The sequence below is a fragment of the Trachemys scripta genome, chromosome 5 (genome assembly GCF_013100865.1).
Source record: "Trachemys scripta elegans isolate TJP31775 chromosome 5, CAS_Tse_1.0, whole genome shotgun sequence".
Classification (NCBI taxonomy): domain Eukaryota; kingdom Metazoa; phylum Chordata; order Testudines; family Emydidae; genus Trachemys; species Trachemys scripta.
In genome coordinates this window covers 78,405,216-78,423,982 of record NC_048302.1, presented here as the reverse complement: position 1 = coordinate 78,423,982, position 18,767 = coordinate 78,405,216, and the positions used below count along the sequence as shown (strand labels likewise).

At 42.2% G+C, this 18,767-nt stretch overlaps 1 protein-coding gene across 2 annotated transcripts in view; it reads right to left on the bottom strand.

Moving 5' to 3' along the window:
- The window catches only part of STOX2 (storkhead box 2), a 108,063-nt gene extending 97,371 nt beyond the window's left edge, over window positions 1-10,692 (bottom strand). Inside the window, exon 1 of one of the 2 annotated variants that reach the window (XM_034770779.1) lies at window positions 9,123-10,692. In XM_034770779.1, the coding sequence (XP_034626670.1) occupies window positions 9,123-9,288 (166 nt within the window). In that variant the 5' untranslated portion in view covers window positions 9,289-10,692. The remainder of the gene's footprint in view (window positions 1-9,122) is intronic. The other variant, XM_034770781.1, reaches the window with a different exon arrangement.
- Between the last annotated feature and the right edge of the window lie 8,075 nt (window positions 10,693-18,767).

The window sequence follows — 18,767 nt, the reverse complement described above, 5'->3', positions numbered from 1 at the left end:
GTTGTAGGATGGTGACAGTAGAGAATTTCCAATAAGTGAGCACAGCAGTAAAAACAAGAATTGTAGAAGGAAAAAATCTAGAGGAAAAAATGTCGTGTTCTTTTCAGGAAGAAACTAGGAAAAGATAGATAAGAAAAATGAGCTACAAGCAGCTCAAGAAAGATTAGCTAGCAGAGTTATACGAAGAAAGGAATCTTCTCTAAAGAACTGAAAAAGTCAGAGCTGGTGACTTTGCTTTTTGAAGCTGACCAGAGGCAGAATGGGTACCAGACCAGTACACAGTAGAGCGTTCCAGTTCCCTTGCAAGGCAGGTGGGTTCTCCAGAGGACAAAACGGATGGGTAGGGCCAGGGGTGCTGGAACCATTTGTACAGTGGGGGTGCTGAGAGCCATTATATACCCTATATATAATGGAAACCATTTCAAACCAGGGGGTACAACAGCACCCCCAGTACCTCTAATTCCAGCACCTCTGGGTAGGGCCAGGAGCTTCAACGACAACTTTCAGAGGGAAATGAGGAAGAGGGTGTCAGGAGTGTAGGCAGTGAACAAAGGAGCAATCGGGCCCCATCCAGACTGGGTTCACCGATTCAGCAGCAGAGGAGGAAAAACTAGTTTGAGAGAGAAAAGCTGCACTTGTTGGCCATGCAGCTTGCTGTTTGGAAGCCAGAGAGACCAGAGATGAGGTCAGAGGTGCAGCTGGCCCTGCAACCATGTCATTAACAGGTTCAAGATTTTTACTGATCCATTAATGGGCTCATAGACTCATAGACTCATAGACATTAAGGTCAGAAGGGACCATTATGATCATCTGGTCTGACCCCCTGCATGCCGCAGGCCGCAAGACCCTTCCCTGTACTCTACCGTTGAAGTCCCCAGTCCTGTGTTTTAGTGACTTCAATCGGCTGAGACCCTCCTGCTAGTGATCCCTGCCCCATGCTGCGGAGGAAGGCGAAAAACCTCCAGAGGCTCGGCCAATCTACCCTGGAGGAAAATTCCTTCCCGACCCCAAATATGGCGATCAGTAATACCCCGAGCATATAGGCAAGAGTCTCTAGCCTGACCCTTGTTGGCCATTATGTTGTTCATGTACCATTGCTTGGTTTTCCTTGACTACTATGTTTTATCATTAAACCATTCCCTCCATAAACTTATCCAACTTAATCTTAAAACCAGACAGGTCCGTCGCCCCCACCGTTTCCCTCGGAAGGCCGTTCCAATATTTCACCCCTCTGATGGTCAGAAACCTTCGTCTAATTTCTAGCCTAAACTTCCCCCCGGCCAGTTTGTATCCATTCGTTCTCGTGTCCACATTAGTACTAAACTGGAATAATTCCTCTCCCTCCCTTGTATTAACCCCTCTGATATATTTAAAGATAGCAATCATATCCCCCCTCAGCCTTCGCTTTGTCAGACTAAACAACCCAAGCTCCTCTAATCTCTTTTCATACGACAGGTTTTCCATTCCTCTGATCATCTTAGTCGCCCTTCTCTGCACCCGTTCCAGTTTGAGTTCATCTTTTTTAAACATTGGAGACCAGAACTGCACACAGTACTCCAAATGAGGTCTCACCAGTGCCTTATACAACGGAAGCAGGACCTCCCTATCTCTACTAGATATACCTCGCCTAATACATCCCAAGACCGCATTGGCTTTTTTCACCGCCACGTCACATTGCCGACTCATAGTCATCCTGCGGTCCACAAGGACCCCTAGGTCCTTCTCCTCTTCCGTTACTTCTAACCAATGCGTCCCCATCTTGTAACTAAAATTGTTATTATTCGTCCCCAAGTGCATAACCTTACACTTTTTACTATTAAATTTCATCCTATTTCTAATACTCCAATTCACAAGCTCATTCAAGTCTCCCTGCAGAGTATCCCTATCCTCCTCCGAGTTTGCAACTCCTCCCACCTTCGTATCATCCGCAAACTTTATCAGCCCACTCTTGCAATCTGTCCCGAGGTCAGTTATAAATAGATTAAATAAGATGGGTCCCAAAACCGAACCTTGAGGCACTCCACTAGTAACCTCCCTCCAACCCGACAATTCACCCTTTAATACGACCCGCTGCATTCTCCCCATTAACCAATTCCCTATCCACCTCTGGATTTTCATATCGATCCCCATGTTTTTCATTTTAACCAATAGTTCCTCATGGGGTACTGTATCAAACGCTTTACTGAAATCCAGGTAAATTAGGTCCACCGCATTTCCCTTATCTAATAAGTCCGTTACTTTCTCAAAGAAGGAGATCAGATTCGTTTGGCACGATCTGCCCTTCGTAAAACCATGCTGTAATTTATCGCATTTGCCATTAACCTCAAGGTCCTCAACTAGTTTCTCTTTCAGAATCTTCTCCAGCACCTTGCACACTACTGATGTTAAACTAACAGGCCTATAGTTACCCGGGTCACTTTTTTTCCCTTTCTTGAAAATAGGAACCACATTGGCTATTCTCCAGTCTAACGGGACTACCCCCGAGTTTACAGATTCATTAAATATAGTCGCTAATGGGCCTGCTATTTCCCGCGCCAATTCCTTCAATATTCTTGGATGAAGATCGTCTGGTCCACCCGACTTAGTCCCATTAAGGCGTTCTAGTTTTGTTTCTACCTCGGATGCGGTAATCCCCCATCCCGTATGCCCCTCTGTAACGGTGCTAGTATCCCTAATACCTTCATTGGCCTCATTAAACACCGATGCAAAATATTCATTGAGATATTGCGCCATGCCTAGATTATCTTTAATCTCCTCTCCGGCTATAGTCTTCAGCGGTCCCACTTCTTCTTTCTTTGCTTTCTTCCTATTTATATGGCTGTAAAACCTCTTACTATTACTTTTAATTCCCCTCGCTAAGTCCAACTCTTCCCGGCCTTTGGCCTTTCTCACTCTATCTCTACATTCTCTGACTTCGCTAAGGTAAGTTTCCTTACTGATCCCTCCCCTCTTCCACTCTTTGTACGCTTTCTGTTTTTTCCTAATCGCCCCTTTCAGCCGGTCGCTCATCCAGCTCGGTCTAAGTCTCTTGCTTAGTAATCTTTTTCCCTTTTTGGGGATACAGGCCTCTGACAGCTCTTGCATCTTTAACTTAAAGTAATCCCAGGCTTCTTCTGCCTTTAGGTCCCTTAATACGTTTGCCCAATCCACTTCCCTTACCAGTCCCCTTAATTTGTTAAAATTGGCCTTTTTAAAATTATAAACCCTAGTCTTTGACTTAATTCTGGTACTCTTTCCATTTAGTTTAAAGCGAATTAGCTCATGATCACTGGAGCCCAAGTTGTCCCCCACTACCACTTCCTCAACAAGGTCCTCACTACTTACCAGAATCAAATCTAAAATGGCCTCCCCCCTCGTCGGCTCAGCTACCACTTGATAAAGGAATTGATCCGCAAGCACATCTAGGAACATCTGAGCCCTATTATTGCTACTAGCGTTTGTTCCCCAATCTATATCCGGGAAGTTAAAGTCCCCCATAATTACACAGTTTCTATTAGTATTTACCTCCCTTAATACATTAAACAATTCCTTATCCATATCCTGGGTCGATCCCGGCGGTCTATAGCACACCCCAAGCACTATCCCCGGAGAGGCTCTAGTAGTACTTTTACCCAGCTTGAGTATTGCCCAGACGGACTCTGTATTATCTATTCCATCCACTATTATTTCTTTACAGCTTATTTCACTATTGACATACAATGCCACCCCCCCCCCCCCTTTACCTTTATCCCGGTCTTTCCTAAACAGCGCATACCCCTCCATACCTGTGTTCCAGTCGTGACTGCCATTCCACCATGTTTCAGTTATTCCTACGATATCCGGTTTCAATTCTCGGACCAAGAGCTCCAATTCCTCCATTTTATTACCTAGGCTTCTCGCATTGGTGTACAAACAGCCTAATATATGTCGTTTAGCCTGTCTCCCATTACTAGCACTGTATGTTGCGCTCCTCTTTGTGTTCGTCCCCCCTGTCCCTCCTATGTCCAATCTCATTTCCCCGGCTATGTCTCCTCTTATTATACTCAGCTTTTCAATACCGGAAACTGGCGTGGAGATTAACTGTGCATCTCCCAACCATCTCCCCAAACTTCCTAGTTTAAAGCTCTTTTGATAAGATGAGCCAGCCTCCCTCCCAGAAGTCTATTTCCTTCCCTACTCAGGTGAAGCCCATCCCGCGAGAACAGGTGTCTGTCCCCGAAAGCCTCCCAGTGGCCATACATCCCAAAGCCCTCCTTATAGCACCACTCCCTTAGCCAACTATTTATCCTCGCAATCCTATCAGCCCTTTGGTGCCCTTCCCTCGGAACAGGCAGAATCCCACTAAAGATAACCTGAGCCTCTATCTCCTTGAGAGTCTTCCCCAGCCTGGCATAATCTCCCTTGATTCTCTCTAACGAGAACCTAGCCGTGTCATTCGTTCCCACATGAAGGATTATCAAGGGGTTCTTACCTGCTCCTTTCAGGATCCTTTTCAACCGCAGGTCCACATCGCGTATCTTTGCACCCGGTAGACAGCACACCCTTCTGTTCTCCGGGTCCGCCCTGGTCACAGGCCTGTCCAATCTCCTCAGTAAAGAGTCTCCAATTACATACACCTGCCGTCGCCTGGCAACAGTGCGATCTAGTAATCTAGTCTCCGATCCCTCTAGTCCTGACCTGTGTCTGCTCCTATCTTCCCTTATGCTCCCCCTTATGCCTTCCTGTATCCTCTGGTGGCCCATAATTGGTGCTGTCTCCATCAACTCCTCCCCCCTCTCTCTCGGACTAGCCGCTCTTCTCTTCTTCCTCACCCTCCCACCTTCAGTCATCACCTGCTGCCCAGCTGGTTGGAGAATGTCTTAGTTTCGAGCTTAGACAAAGTAGGTGATGTAATGCTGTTTATTTCACTAACAATTACAGTACAGTAACTTTCAGGCCAGTATATGTACCTTCAAATAATCAACTGAAGGAAGGGAGAGACATAAGCAGGCCCCAAAGCGTTCTCTATTGCGAAGTCCCTCAGCTACAGTAACTTGTGTATTCTTTTGACCACCAAGCCTCTATGGACATTTCCCATTTGTTATTAATTTGGAAGGGACAAGCTTAAGAAAAGATCTAGGATTCTCCGATTCTCTCAAATAACTCCCAGGCTCCCTCTGTTAAATGAAGCTGAAGAGCCAGTACTATGCTTTGTGTCAAAATTTAATCCTTCAAAAGATGTAGAGAGAGGAGCCAGCTTTTTCCTTCTGAAGCGAAGTTCGCACTGGGCAAAAACTGTTTGAATTTTTTGTCCAAAAATTTTTTTTTTTTGGCTAACGAACTTTTTGTAAAGATAGTGGCTCATAATGGAACGCTGACTGGCTTTCACCGGAGCTAAATTTCATCCACTATGCCATTATTGTTAAATTCTGAGCTCAGAACTAACTGCAGACTTCTCAGAAAGTAACCTCTCTGTAGTTCCAGAAAGTACTCATTTAAAGTCCTTCAGACATGCTCTCATGCTGTTTACATTAGACTGTTTCTTTATGATGAAATGGGATAGGTTTTTTCCAACCTCAAATTAGAAAATTACCTGGAACCCCAACAAGCTTTAATTAAAATAGCACAAAGAGAGAATTGGAATGGTATTCATATATAACAATATAAAAGCCAACCCAATACAATTTTGGTAGCCCAATATAATAGCAGTGTAATCCACAACACATGGATCATCTCTCCTGATTAAACAAAAACCAAACTTTCTTTAAAAAAAAAAAAATGCTTCTGACACTTGACGAAGTATATATATTACCTTGTGTGGTTTTTCAGAGTCCCCCCTTCCTGAGTCTAAGTAACTTTCAGTCTGCTTGGGATTTTTTAGGACTTTATTTTCCCTTTGATTAAGTAATAATCAATAAAAAATATAAAAAGTGAAATCTCTTTTTTTTGGTGATGTGTGCAAAATTTATTGCACCCATTTGTTCAAAATCTCTTTCTCATGCAAGGGCAAACACCTTTATTGTTATAATTTTCTTTTCAGCAATAGAAAAGCTTTTTTCCTTAGTCAGTCTTCCACTGGCAAATTAATATTCAGTATAAACAATGAACACATTGCATGGCCTTTGAACCCAGTGGTTGCTAGGAAGCCTGAAGAAACTCTGGATTACAGCAGATTAGATAGCCAGCACTAAGAGATTATTCATCATAAAAATGTGAGATTTTTCTAGATTTATATAATTTTAAATTCATTCTTCATTGATCTGCCAATCTCTTTGTGGGCTTCCCCACATAAATTTCATCCATATTTGCAATAACTGCCACAGTTTATGGGCAGTTTGCCTTAAGGTATTGAAAATGCTAATACTAAATATCAATGTTTCTTACTATAAATCAAATTGCAAAACTGGTTCTTATTCATTATTAATGAAAAGACTTTTTAAAAATGGTGCACCGTCACTTCTCTAGTAAGGAGCCTGCATTTTCCCAAAACTTTACTTGTAGCACACAATTCTTCATAGCACCACCTAGTATTTTTGACTGTTTAAAGGAATAATGTGTGTATACCAGATTTTCAACAAACCAATTCAGAGTTATATTTAGTGTTTATTTGTTTAAAATTTTTAGTGCCACAGTAAAGAGTCATTTGCTCATTTGCCTATCCCTATCTTATATCCCTGAAATAAAGCAATCAAGCAAGAAAACAAGCTTTCCCTCTCCTTACCCCACTCTCAAACAATGCAGCATTTAATTAAAAAGGACCACAACAATACTAATGGTGATTAGGTTAAATGACTGGACAAATAGAATGCAGAAGTCTGAAAAGCCTATGTGTTTCAGGCACTTTCTCCTGTACAACATTTTGGGTGACAAAGCATGTATTTGTAGTCACAGTCACAACTTTTATGCAAGAAGACTTCCTATGGATTTCCTGTGAGGAAGAGATTACTTTAAATAACTAGACGTGTTTAGATATAGTACCCATTCCTCCCAAACCTACTATTTGGAAGGGCAATGAACAGGGGTCATTTAAAAAAAAAAACCAAACAAACAAAAGCAAGCCACTCACCAAAAGGCCACAATTACATTTCCAGCTAAAATTCTACCTAATTTAAAAAAAAAAAAAAAATTCTGGTTTTCATTTCCATTTTGTTATGCCTGTAATAACTTTAGTAGATTACTCATACTAGATGCGACACTTGGTTTCCTTCCTCCAGTGTTGTGCTATAACATTAGAAATCAGTCTTGTGTATATTCATAGCTGTAACATGCCTTTTGGGGATCATTTTATAACACATTTATAATGGATGTTACCCTTCCACCCCCATCTCACACACACAGACACCTACTCTAAAATACAGATCACTACACATTTGATCCTAAGGAGAACTCAAATTTGATCATACAGCCCGTCAGGATAATGCTTTTGTGAATTCAGACTGTTTCCAGGAAGAATGTAGCTGAGTTGTACTCGTGCGTTTATAAATAAATAAATAAATAAATAAACCCACCAACTGTCAGAAACACTACTGAAAGATTCTTCTGCTTCAGAACTGGTTTCCATACTAAAAGAAAAGCTTAAAAGTATTGTTTGAGATAAAATTGACAAGGTGCATCTCAAACTAAGAATATCAGAAAAGTCAAAGAATAACCGTTTAGATTTTAGAAGTACATGCTGGAGTCAGATCTGGCTTGCAGATTCTTTTCTAAATCTGCTGCACCATCACAACCCAAACAATATACAGTACTAACCATTATAGCTTTCTTCAGCTGCTTACGTATAAGTTATACTTGTCATTTTCCTTAAATATGAACCGTCCCACGACAGAGAAAATCAAAAAGACTATTGCCAAAACAGCACAATATCCTTATGAAGGCAAATTTGCAACATAATGCACATTATTTCCTTTAGGTTTGGGGGTTAATTACAGAAAAGTCATGAGACATTTTTAAAACATGAAAAACCACTCCTGGCTAAGAGACATGTTTATTAGGAAGAACAATAATGAAGTAAGAATGTAACTGAAAACCACAAGCTTTGATTCAACCTTTCCAGCATAGATGGGATTGGAACGGTTTTCAACTATGCATGGTAAAATACCTTCATTTTCTCTCTCCCTCCTCTTTTTTCCCTTTTAAAGGAATCTGCCTACTCAACCTAAATTAAGCCTTAGAGGAAAAATGTGCCTTCATGATAAATTGGTATTTGACATCATAGTAATGAAATGTTCTGTCTGATCACACAATAATCAAGCAGTAGAACAACAAAGAAGATTTCCAGGATTCTCCCCCCCTCCACAGCATTCTCTCAAGTATTCTTCCTGTGTTTATCGAATTTCTGAATTACATGGCTGATCAGATACATTTCAAAATGAACAGGCTTTCATTTAGAAATACAGAGGCTTTTTTATTTACATAAGACACTAATTTGAAGAGTAAACCCTTCCTTATTTTCGCGCCTCTCTGTTTTTACATTTTTGTGCTTCTTTTCTGCCAAGCACAAACATTTTGATGCAGGGTCCATTATTTCCATGCAACCGCCGTTTAAAACAATGAATCGATGAATAAACACATGTATACATGAGCACGCGCACACACACACACACACACTTTATACACAAATACGGCATTTATATTCATTTTCACTACGGATACACTTCTCTGTATGGAAATATGCTTCTGAAACCTGACTAGCTCGGAACAGGGCAAGAGCATTCAGAATTACAGGTGACACTTCTTTAGAAAATGCAATATAGATATGCCCCCATTGAGATAATTGTACTTGACCAGTTGGAAAAGGAATGTTTGGTTTGGTAGTAAATGTTCAGCACATACTTATTCATAAGCACAAGAGCAAAGGAGCTGCTCTGATCATGACACCCAGGTCATTTTTATCTATCCTGAGCTGAAAATATAGATACGAAAATTACTTCCTTTCATTTATTTTATTTTTTACTAATAAATTTAAACACCATATTGAGAGGGCCCTGCTGTGAATCTTGCTGAGGTACAAAATGGTGGATGTCTGCCTTTTTTTTTTTTTTGCATTATTCACAACTTATGCTATCAGTCATATTATATCCTTTTACCTATCAACACAGTATTAGCAAGCCAAATAAACACCCAACATTGAGCCTTGCAATAAGCACAAAAATGCTATTACAAACCTGATGTCATGTAGCCCCGTGATGCCTGGGCAATAAAAGCTGGTGGGAAGTGTTTGTGCAGTCGGTAGTCCTTTTCACTGCGGGACCTCATGCGGTCTGAGGCCCGGTCGGAGAAATCTGAACTAGGCCAGGCTCGCCGTAAGGTTGTACTCCGTGTCTTCTTCATTTTGAGGCTACCTGCAGTCTAATCCTCCAGCAGCAGTGGCATGAGTCAGGCCTCACGGCGTGCTTGCGACGCTTCGTTTCATTAGTCTACTACAGGCACAGCTTGGGTAGAATCTGCAAACATTTTGCCACTACCTCTTCTATGAAGCAAACTGCAGGTCTGTTCCTTCCCTCCCCCCCCCCCGAATGATCCAATTTTTACACACGTCCCACAATGCATTACACTTCATTTGCAATCAGTCCAGCTTATAGCTTCCAGATTCATGTGGAGGAAAGGCACATTATGTGGCTTCTCAGGCAAGGGGGGGTGAGGGGGTAGGGGATTGCAGCGTGAAAAGCTCTGGGATCCCAAACAATAGCTCAATTCAGCATAGGAGTGCTTAGTCAAGTGTGAGCCAGAACACAAAAAGACCCAAACAAATTAGGAAAGCCCCACTGCCTTTGGTTTTGACCCGAAACAGAGAGCGCCCAGAAACTGTAGGAAGCACTGTCAAATCTCCAACTGCACAGGATTAGAATGACGCTTTGATAACAGTGAAAGTCATTTTTCTTCACCTATCAGAATCCAAGACAAGAATCCATGGGAGCATCCTAAACCACTGCTGCAGTAATCATTCGATCAATCTTCCTGTTAGCAGCACCCACAGCTTATCCATACATATTGGATGTACATGTGTCTCATTCACACATCTAGCACATATGACCTACAAGAAGCAGCAACTGTATTCTTGTAGAATCCAGGAAACACAGATGGTCATAATGGCTGAGGTGTCTGCCTTTTGCCCTCCTTCAGCAGTTTGCCAGTTGTTTCTTTTGTGTGTGTGGTGATGTGTTTTAAGGGATAGATGTATATTCCTCTCTAATGCACTAGCTCCTGCCGGCTTGGGAGGCTAGGCTGCAAATTAATCCAAACATTTGCTTTCTGTGAGTCCACCGTGTATAGTTTGCTCAAGTTGCCACAGCTCCTCCGCTGAACAGTTCTCCGCCTTGAAAACAGTGAATAGCTATTGAAGGGCAGGAAACAAGGCAGCCACCCAGTCTCATGCTAATCAAGAAGCTGTCTTAAGTTAGACGCACTGATCCTGTCAGGCTTCACATTTTAATGTGAAACACCCTTGGGCTCACTCAAACCTTGGCTTGTGTTCCAGCCTATAATCAGCTTGCATATATTTACATACAAAGCTGCGTGTTTTTAGGATAGTCCATCCCCCCTGAGAAGGAAGGAAAGAAAATCTTTTGTTTGGAAAGAATATTTGCTGCAGCACTTCTTCCTCTGCACAAACCCAATGGATTGCAAGTCAAAATGAGGATAGCAGGAATCGGTTCATCTGACAGCTGCAAACACATTCCAACGCAGAGGAATCAAGTTGTCTTGAAACTATAATGGAAACAGCTACTTCGCTCTCTCTTCTCTAGTCGTTAACCACTACCAACTGACTAAACAGCAGGAAGGCCTGCAACCTCTTTAAAAATCAAGGCTCAATACAGCTGTTTCTAGTCCCACAGCCAATCATTATAGGACAACAATGCATGCAGTGGGGGTGGGGAGCAGAAAGACAAAAACAGATACATTTCAGCTTGGGCTACAAGTCTGGAAACACCCAAGCTGCTGCTACGTGAGAGTTAAAACCCAGTTTAGTGAGAGTTGTGATCTTTTGAACAGCACACTTTTTAGCTATTATTCTCAGTATTAGGAGTTTAACTAAACTTCACTCTGATTACAAAAGATTTTAAGGGTATTATAAAATTTAATAATACTTAGCCTTTCCATAGTGCTTCACTTCTTCAAAGTCCTCACACACAATTATGACCCTTCCTAGATTGCAAGGCCAGCAGGGACTACTGTGATCATCTAGTTTGACCTTCCCCCAAATAATTCCCAGGGCATGTCTTAAGAAAAAAATATCCAATCTTGATTTAAAGCCTGGCAGTGATGGAAAATCTACCACAACGCTTGGTAAATTGTTCCAGTGGTTAATTACCTTCGTTGTTAAAAAAAAAATACGACTCATTTCTAGTCTGAATTTGTTTAGTTTCAACTTCCAGCCATTGGATCATGTTATAACTCTCCTCTCTGCTAGACTGAAGAGCCCATTTTCAAATATATGTTTATCTACTGTTGGATTGCTACACATCTATTTTATAATACCACCAGTTCAAGTAAACTGAATTCAGTTGTTGTTTCTTTTTTTGCATGGAACCAAAAGGGTTAACCCTCACCACCACTCAAACACACACCCCACAGACACCCCCCCACACACCTACAGACTAATCAATCTTTCAAGTTTTTTTTTCTTTGCTGTGCTTGCAGGTCATGAGGAAGCTGCTTCTCAGTCCTGATGAAGAACTACCCTGTGACACATGAATGCCAAATGATCCACCTCTCCCCTCTGCCCCCCCCAGTGCTGTTTCCTGTAATTTAACAAAATGATATACATTAACAATTAAAACTATATATCAAAGAAGCAGGAAATGCTCCAATAGTTTCCTATTCTATAGATTACATAATATTCACACTAACACAGAAATTCCAGGTTTCAGAGTGGTAGCCGTATTAGTCTGTATCAGCAAAAAGAATGAGGAGTACTTGTGGTACCTTAGAGACTAACAAATTTATTTGGGCATAAGCTTTCGTGGGCTAAAAACAGCCCGCGAAAACTTATGCCCAAATAAATTTGTTAATCTCTAAGGTGCCACAAGTACTCCTCGTTTTTTTTTTACAGAAATTCTAGTTACTGTATCTGCATTCCAGATGCCATCTTGAAGAAATATTTAGGCTCAGATTTTCACTGAAATATGAATTTAGAGACTTCTAAAAATATATTAAACACAGAATTTCTCCGTAGTGAGGCTTTTATAGTGGACATATTTGTAATGGGATAATGTGAAGAATCTACACTGTCATCTGAAGTTTACTATAATGCAGCGTTTTAAAATGTTACTTAAATTAAAACTCAAATTAAATTTATTATTTCAGCTTTAATTTACTTCTTTAATATAAGTTACTCTTTCCTGCTAAAGAGTATTTCATATTTTCAAAGGGTAGATACTTATAGTTCTGTAACTTCGACAGCAACTCCAACTGTTTTAATAGTATTAAAACTCTGAGGGCTGGAATAATAAGCTGAGCATTGGGAGTCAGTAAATATGCAGTTAAAATCTCACAGCTGACTTGTGTTGCTTTGGGCAAGCCACTGCCTCAGTTTCCCTGCCTAGGCAATGAAAATAAGAATTATTTGTAGTTTATATGCTCCTCTCCTCTTGATACCAGTAGACGTTACATGACTAAAACTCCACATATAGCTTTGAAAATGAAACATTGAGGGATTGTTTCCCATTCACCCTTATTTCCCAACAAATATGTTTAAAAATTTAAAGGACGACATTCAAGTCATTTTTCTGTAGTGCTACAAAGATGCATGTTTCCTTTGACACTTCTCCTTCATGAATTGAAGGCAACGTGAAAATGAAGAGCAGCAAAGAATCATAGAATATCAGGGTTGGAAGGGACCTCAGGAGGTCGTCTAGTCCAACCCCCCTGCTCAAAGCAGGACCAATTCCCAACTAAATCATCCCAGACAGGGCTTTGAAAACCCTGACCTTAAAAACCTCTAAGGAAGGAGATTCCACCACCTCCCTAGGTAACCCATTCCAGTGCTTCACCACTCTCCTAGTGAAAAAGTTTTCCCTAATATCCAACCTAAACCTCCCCCCCCCCTGCAACTTGAGACCATTACTCCTTGTTCTGTTATCTGCTACCACTGAGAACAGTCTAGATCCATCCTCTTTGGAACCCCCTTTCAGGTAGTTGAAAGCAGCTATCAAATTCCCCCTCATTCTTCTCTTCTGCAGACTAAATAATCCCAGTTCCCTCAGCCTATCCTCATAAATCATGTGCTCCAGCTCCAGATGCAGGATGTTTTCCTGATAATATGTAATTTATATGTTTAATATAAGATCACATCTTTTCTTCTGAATATGTGTGTTTTCATGGTTACTGCTTTGAGACAGAGTATGACATGAGCTGCATTTTTGTCCTGGTACAATTTAGAGCAAATTAATACATTTGTCCCAGGGGAAAAAAAAAGGTCAAAAGTCAGATTTCTGTTAAAATAAATAAATAAACCATCACAACCACCAAAATTCTCCTCTCCCCCTCCCCCAGTGTTTTAGATGTCTGTCTGAAGCATGTTTTAGAGGCCATCTCTCACTTGCAGGACCCTTATTAGAGTGGCCATCTATGCCTCCCTCCTCCTTGTATTCAATATCGCAGTCTCTTTCTAGGCCCAAGCTGAAAAGAGTTTTCTGACATATCTGAAAGATTTCCTCCTTTTGAAGAGAGGAATCCAGAGCAAGTATCCTCCTGCTATTGTATCTGTTTGAAGCCAAAGGGTGTCAGCTAGAGTGAATCAAATGTATAACTTGAACACCTAGTTTAAGTTTTGGCTGTTTTGTTTGGGGGCGGGGGGGGGGGGGGGGCGAGGAAGAGCTTCAACCAAACTCCTCATGACCCAATTCAGCTAAGAATAGGGGAGGGTGGGAGAAAGCCCCCTGCATATGGGCATTAAAAAGGGATTTTGCTATTCGCTCTAATAGATTTAGAGGAGAAAGGGTCTGGTTCTGATTCATGACTCTAGGCCCTTTCATTACTTTTAAAAAGAAAAAACAAAGAGAGAGAGAGAAGGCCTTGACCAGGTTCAAGTGAAGTTGTTGTTCTTGATGGTTACTGTTCTGGTGGAGCCCCTTACAATGGCTCAGCTGGTCGGATGTCCCACACACATCATTAAAGAAAGAGGCAGAATCAGGGGTGCACTGGCCACAAAGATCCTGAAGTATTTTGAGTTGAATCAGAAGAAACCTACAGCCTTAACATCCATTCCCCCACTTAATTTGTGTAATTACTAGAAGCAGACTGCCTACAAATGGCCACTTCAAAGATGCTGGCTTGGCATTACACATTTAAAGAGAATGACTTAGAATACCCTTGATATATACTAAAGCAATTTTTTTATTATTAAGTAAAAAGTGTGCTAAACACCTCAAACTCCTGGTGAGTTTACTGGGAGTTAAGGAAGCTCGGTAACTTACAATAATTGCATAAAAGTTTCAGATGCTTTCATGAGTTATCTGTTTTGGTCCTCCTTCACATTTAAACAAAATGAGCAAACAAGTATTCCTAAGCATTTCTATTGCATTTTTGATCATCAGAGTCCTTCAAAAAAAATTAAATAATCAATCCTCCTTGACAGAATTAATTATTACTATCCCTGTTTTACAGATAGGGAAACTGAGACAGAATGAAAAGTGACTTGCCAAAAAATCACATAGCAAGTCAATGTCAAAGCTGTGGTTAGAAATCAAGAGTCCCTTGAAAAGTCAGTTCACAGACCACACTTTCCCTGATTTATGAAACATGTGATTGCTCCCATATGGCATGGTGTGTCCAGTGTTAGCAAGATGAGGATTATGAAGTAACATTATGATCCTCTTTTAAATTAAAAAAGTAAAACCAATTTTCAAATAGAAAAAGGACAGACCTTTAAAATAGCAAGGCTGGTGGGTGCTGCCATTTTAGCTTTCGAGGCCTAAGGTTCAACTGGCTCAGATTCTAAATGAAATGAGAGTTTAAACTGACAAGACTCCATCTTGACAGTAAAATCAAAATGGGGGAAATAATCAAGAGACACATGAACAACAGCTTTACCCCTCATTTTAGGGAAAAAATGAACTTCAATCCTAAAATCAAAGTTTGTATATCTGTATGCTCAAGAATTCATTTCTACATTACTACCTTGCCTTGCTCATTGCATATAGTGAATCATATGTCTCACAAGGAGGAAATTAAAGCAGCTTTGCTTTATTACCATTGGCTGAGTTTGATAGTTGACAAGCTTCCAACATAATCAAAGGAATCAGTTTTGGTGTGGTGCTTAATTCCCTGCAAAAAAATGCCAAAATTTCAGTCTCTATACTGTTAGCATGTAATGAGAATCCTTTCAAAGCCTGTAGAAATAAGCAAGGAAGAATATGAGAGTTTGTGTTTGTATTGCAGAGGAGATGGCAGTCTCTACCAAACAGGCAATATAGAAGTAGGGTGACCATGTGTCCTGGAAAACTACAAATAGCTCCAATTTTCAGGGGCAGTCCTGGCCTCCTGGTTGTATTTATAAAACTAGGGATTTCCTAAGTATTTCAAGCTGGGATGTGGCCTAGGTTTGTCCTAAAGTTACTGTGCAGCTGGGAAAAAAACGGTTACTCACCTTTCGTAACTGTTGTTCTTCAAGACCAGGGAGGAGTATAAAAATATTGCTCAGGCATGCAGGAATGAAATCAGGAAGGCCAAATCACACTTGGAGTTGCAGCTAGCAAGAGATGTTAAGAGTAACAAGAAGGGTTTCTTCAGGTATGTTAGCAACAAGAAGAAAGTCAAGGAAAGTGTGGGCCGCTTACTGAATGAGGGAGGCAACCTAGTAACAGAGGATGTGGAAAAAGCTAACGTACCCAATGATTTTTTTGCCTCTGTCTTCACAAACAAGATCAGCTCCCAGACTGGTCAGCTCCCGCTGGGCAGCACAGTATGGGGAGAAGGTGACCAGCCCTCTGTGGAGAAAGAAGTGGCTCGGGACTATTTAGAAAAAGTCATGGGGCCGGATGCACTGCATCCGAGGGTGCTAAAGGAGTTGGAGATGTGATTGCAGAGCCATTGGCCATTATCTTTGAAAACTCATGGCAATCGGGGGAGGTCCTGGATGACTGGAAAAAGGCTAATGTAGTGCCCATCTTTAAAAAAGGGAAGGAGGAGGATCCGGGGAACTACATGCCAGTCAGCCTCACCTCAGTCCCTGGAAATATCATGAAGCAGGTCCTCAAGGAATCAATTCTGAAGCACTTAGAGGAAAGGAAAGTGATCAGGAACAGTCAGCATGGATTCACCAAGGGCAAGTCATGCCTGACTAACCTAATTGCCTTCTATAAGGAGATAACTGACTCTGTGGATGAGGGGAAAGCAATGGATGTGTTGTTCCTTGACTTTAGCAAAGCTTTTGATACGGTCTCCCACAGTATTCTTGCCACCAAGTTAAAGAAGTATGTGCTGGATGAATGGACTATAAGGTGGATAGAAAGCTGGCTAGATTGTCGGGCTCAATGGGTAGTGATCAATGGCTCCATGTCTAGCTGGCAGCCGGTTTCAAATGGAGTGCCCCAGGGGTTGGTCCTGGGGCCGGTTTTGTTCAATATCTTCATTAATGATCTGGAGGATGGCGTGGACTGCACTCTCAGCAAGTTTGCAGATGACACTAAACTGGGAGCAGTGGTAGATATGTTGGAGGGTAGGGATAGGATACAGAGGGACGTAGGCAAGTTAGAGGATTGGGCCAAAAGAAACCTGATGAGGTTCAACAAGGACAAGTGCAGAGTCCTGCACTTAGGACGGAAGAATCCCATGCACTGTTACAGACTAGGGACCGAATGGCTAGGAAGCAGTTCTGCAGAAAAGGACCTAGGGGTTACAGTGGATGAGAAGCTGGATATGAGTCAACAGTGTGCCCTTGTTGCCAAGAAGGCTAACGGCATTTTGGGCTGTATAAGTAGGGGCATTGCCAGCAGATCGAGGGATGTGATCATTCCCCTCCATTCGACATTGGTGAGGCCTCATCTGGACTACTATGTCCAGTTTTGGGCCCCACACTACAAGAAGGATGTGGAAAAATTGGAAAGAGTCCAGCGGAGGGCAACAAAAATGATTAGAGTGCTGGAGTGTGGGGTCCCATGCGGAGCAGATAAAGCACACGACCAATATGGTTGCAAGCTGAATCAAATCCTGTTTATTACAAGCTTTCTTTTATAGTTTTTTCTCAACATTACATAACACAATTAGGCTATAATAACACATCTATGGATTGGACAAGAAGGAGAATCATGTGTTTATCACATGTATAGCCCCACACCGATTGGTTCAACCGTTCCTTACATAAGGCCATGATTTGTTTACCTCATCTTATATAATCCTAGACCACCAGGGGGCCTTACATGAGGCCATGATTTGTTTACCTGGCAAGTGTCCCATCGTGACCCTTACCTCCTCATGGAACTTTTCATTAGGTTGGTGTAGGGATGATACATCCCCACACCTCCCCCCTTTTTCTTAAATAAGGCCTATAGGAGGGTCCAACTAACATTAGGACAATTACTAGCCACCTGACTACTTTTTTTGAACCTATAAAACTGACGACAGGTGACATTCAACAACTGGGAAATATATGGAGAACTATTAAAAAACATAACATTACATAAATACCCACGAAAACCATCGGGGTGTAAATAAGGATAGCCAATAAGACATGTTCTAAAGGGATTCGATGGGGTGGCCATGGACAAGCAAAAAGGGCTTCTTGGCTAGTCTGGTTCGCCCAGGTGACCCAAACATTTTGTCGTGGGTTAACAAAAGGTACAGAGTTTGGACATACAAAGACCCCTGCTCCTATAATAAGGAGTCCGAACAAATAGAAGTACCACATTATCAGGTGTCTAGGCTGTGACAAACAATAAGTGCAGGTCCGGTGCTGCGGGGCCGTTGTCCGGCTCCTGCGTGGCGGCGTCGGGCTCCTCAGGAATTCGTGTCTTGAGCCACGGCCGGACCCACTTCGCTGGAACCCACCGGGGACCCGCATTGGTGGAAACACATGCATATCCCCATCCCCAGGTTAGTAAATCCACAGGGCCCTTCCATTTCTGCTGTGTATAATCAAACCATCTGACTGGGGGGCTTACCGCAGGTAACTGGTCGTGTTTCATAATGCCAGAGATGTGTCGGACAACTGGTGGAGTGTCGTGCGCCCCTACCTGTAACCAGTTGAGGACATAGAGCGCCTTAAAGAGACGGGCATGTGGCGTGCGCATGAGCGGGTCGAGGGCAGCTCCCCCTTTTTGTTTAAGCAAGAGCGTTTTCAGGGTAGCGTGAGAGCGCTCAACGATCGCCTGGCTGGTGGAGTTACCAAGGACGCCAGTGAGGTGGGAAATACCCCAGAGGGACAAAAACTGTGCCGTACGGCGAGAGACGTACCCAGCACCATTATTGGTTTTAATAGAGGCTGGGACGCCCATAACTGCAAAGCATGCCTGCCAATGCTTGACAACGTCCCGGGAGCCAGTACTGGGCAACGCTGTGGCCCATAAAAACCCAGAAAAGGTATCGACTGTAACATGGAGGTGTTTAAGGGAGCCAAATTCAGAAAAAAAGGTGATATCGGTTTGCCAAATTTGGAGGGAAGACAGACCGCGAGGGTTCACCCCTAACGAGAGGGATGGTGGGAGGACATGCCGTTGACAACTGGGGCAGGATGCCACAACAGCGCGGGTGGTGGCTAACGGGAGCCGGAATTGACGGGATAGGGTACGGGCAGATTGGTGGAAGAAGTCATGGGAGATACGAGCCTGGGCAAAAGAGTCGGGGACGTGGACCGAGCCAACCAACTGATC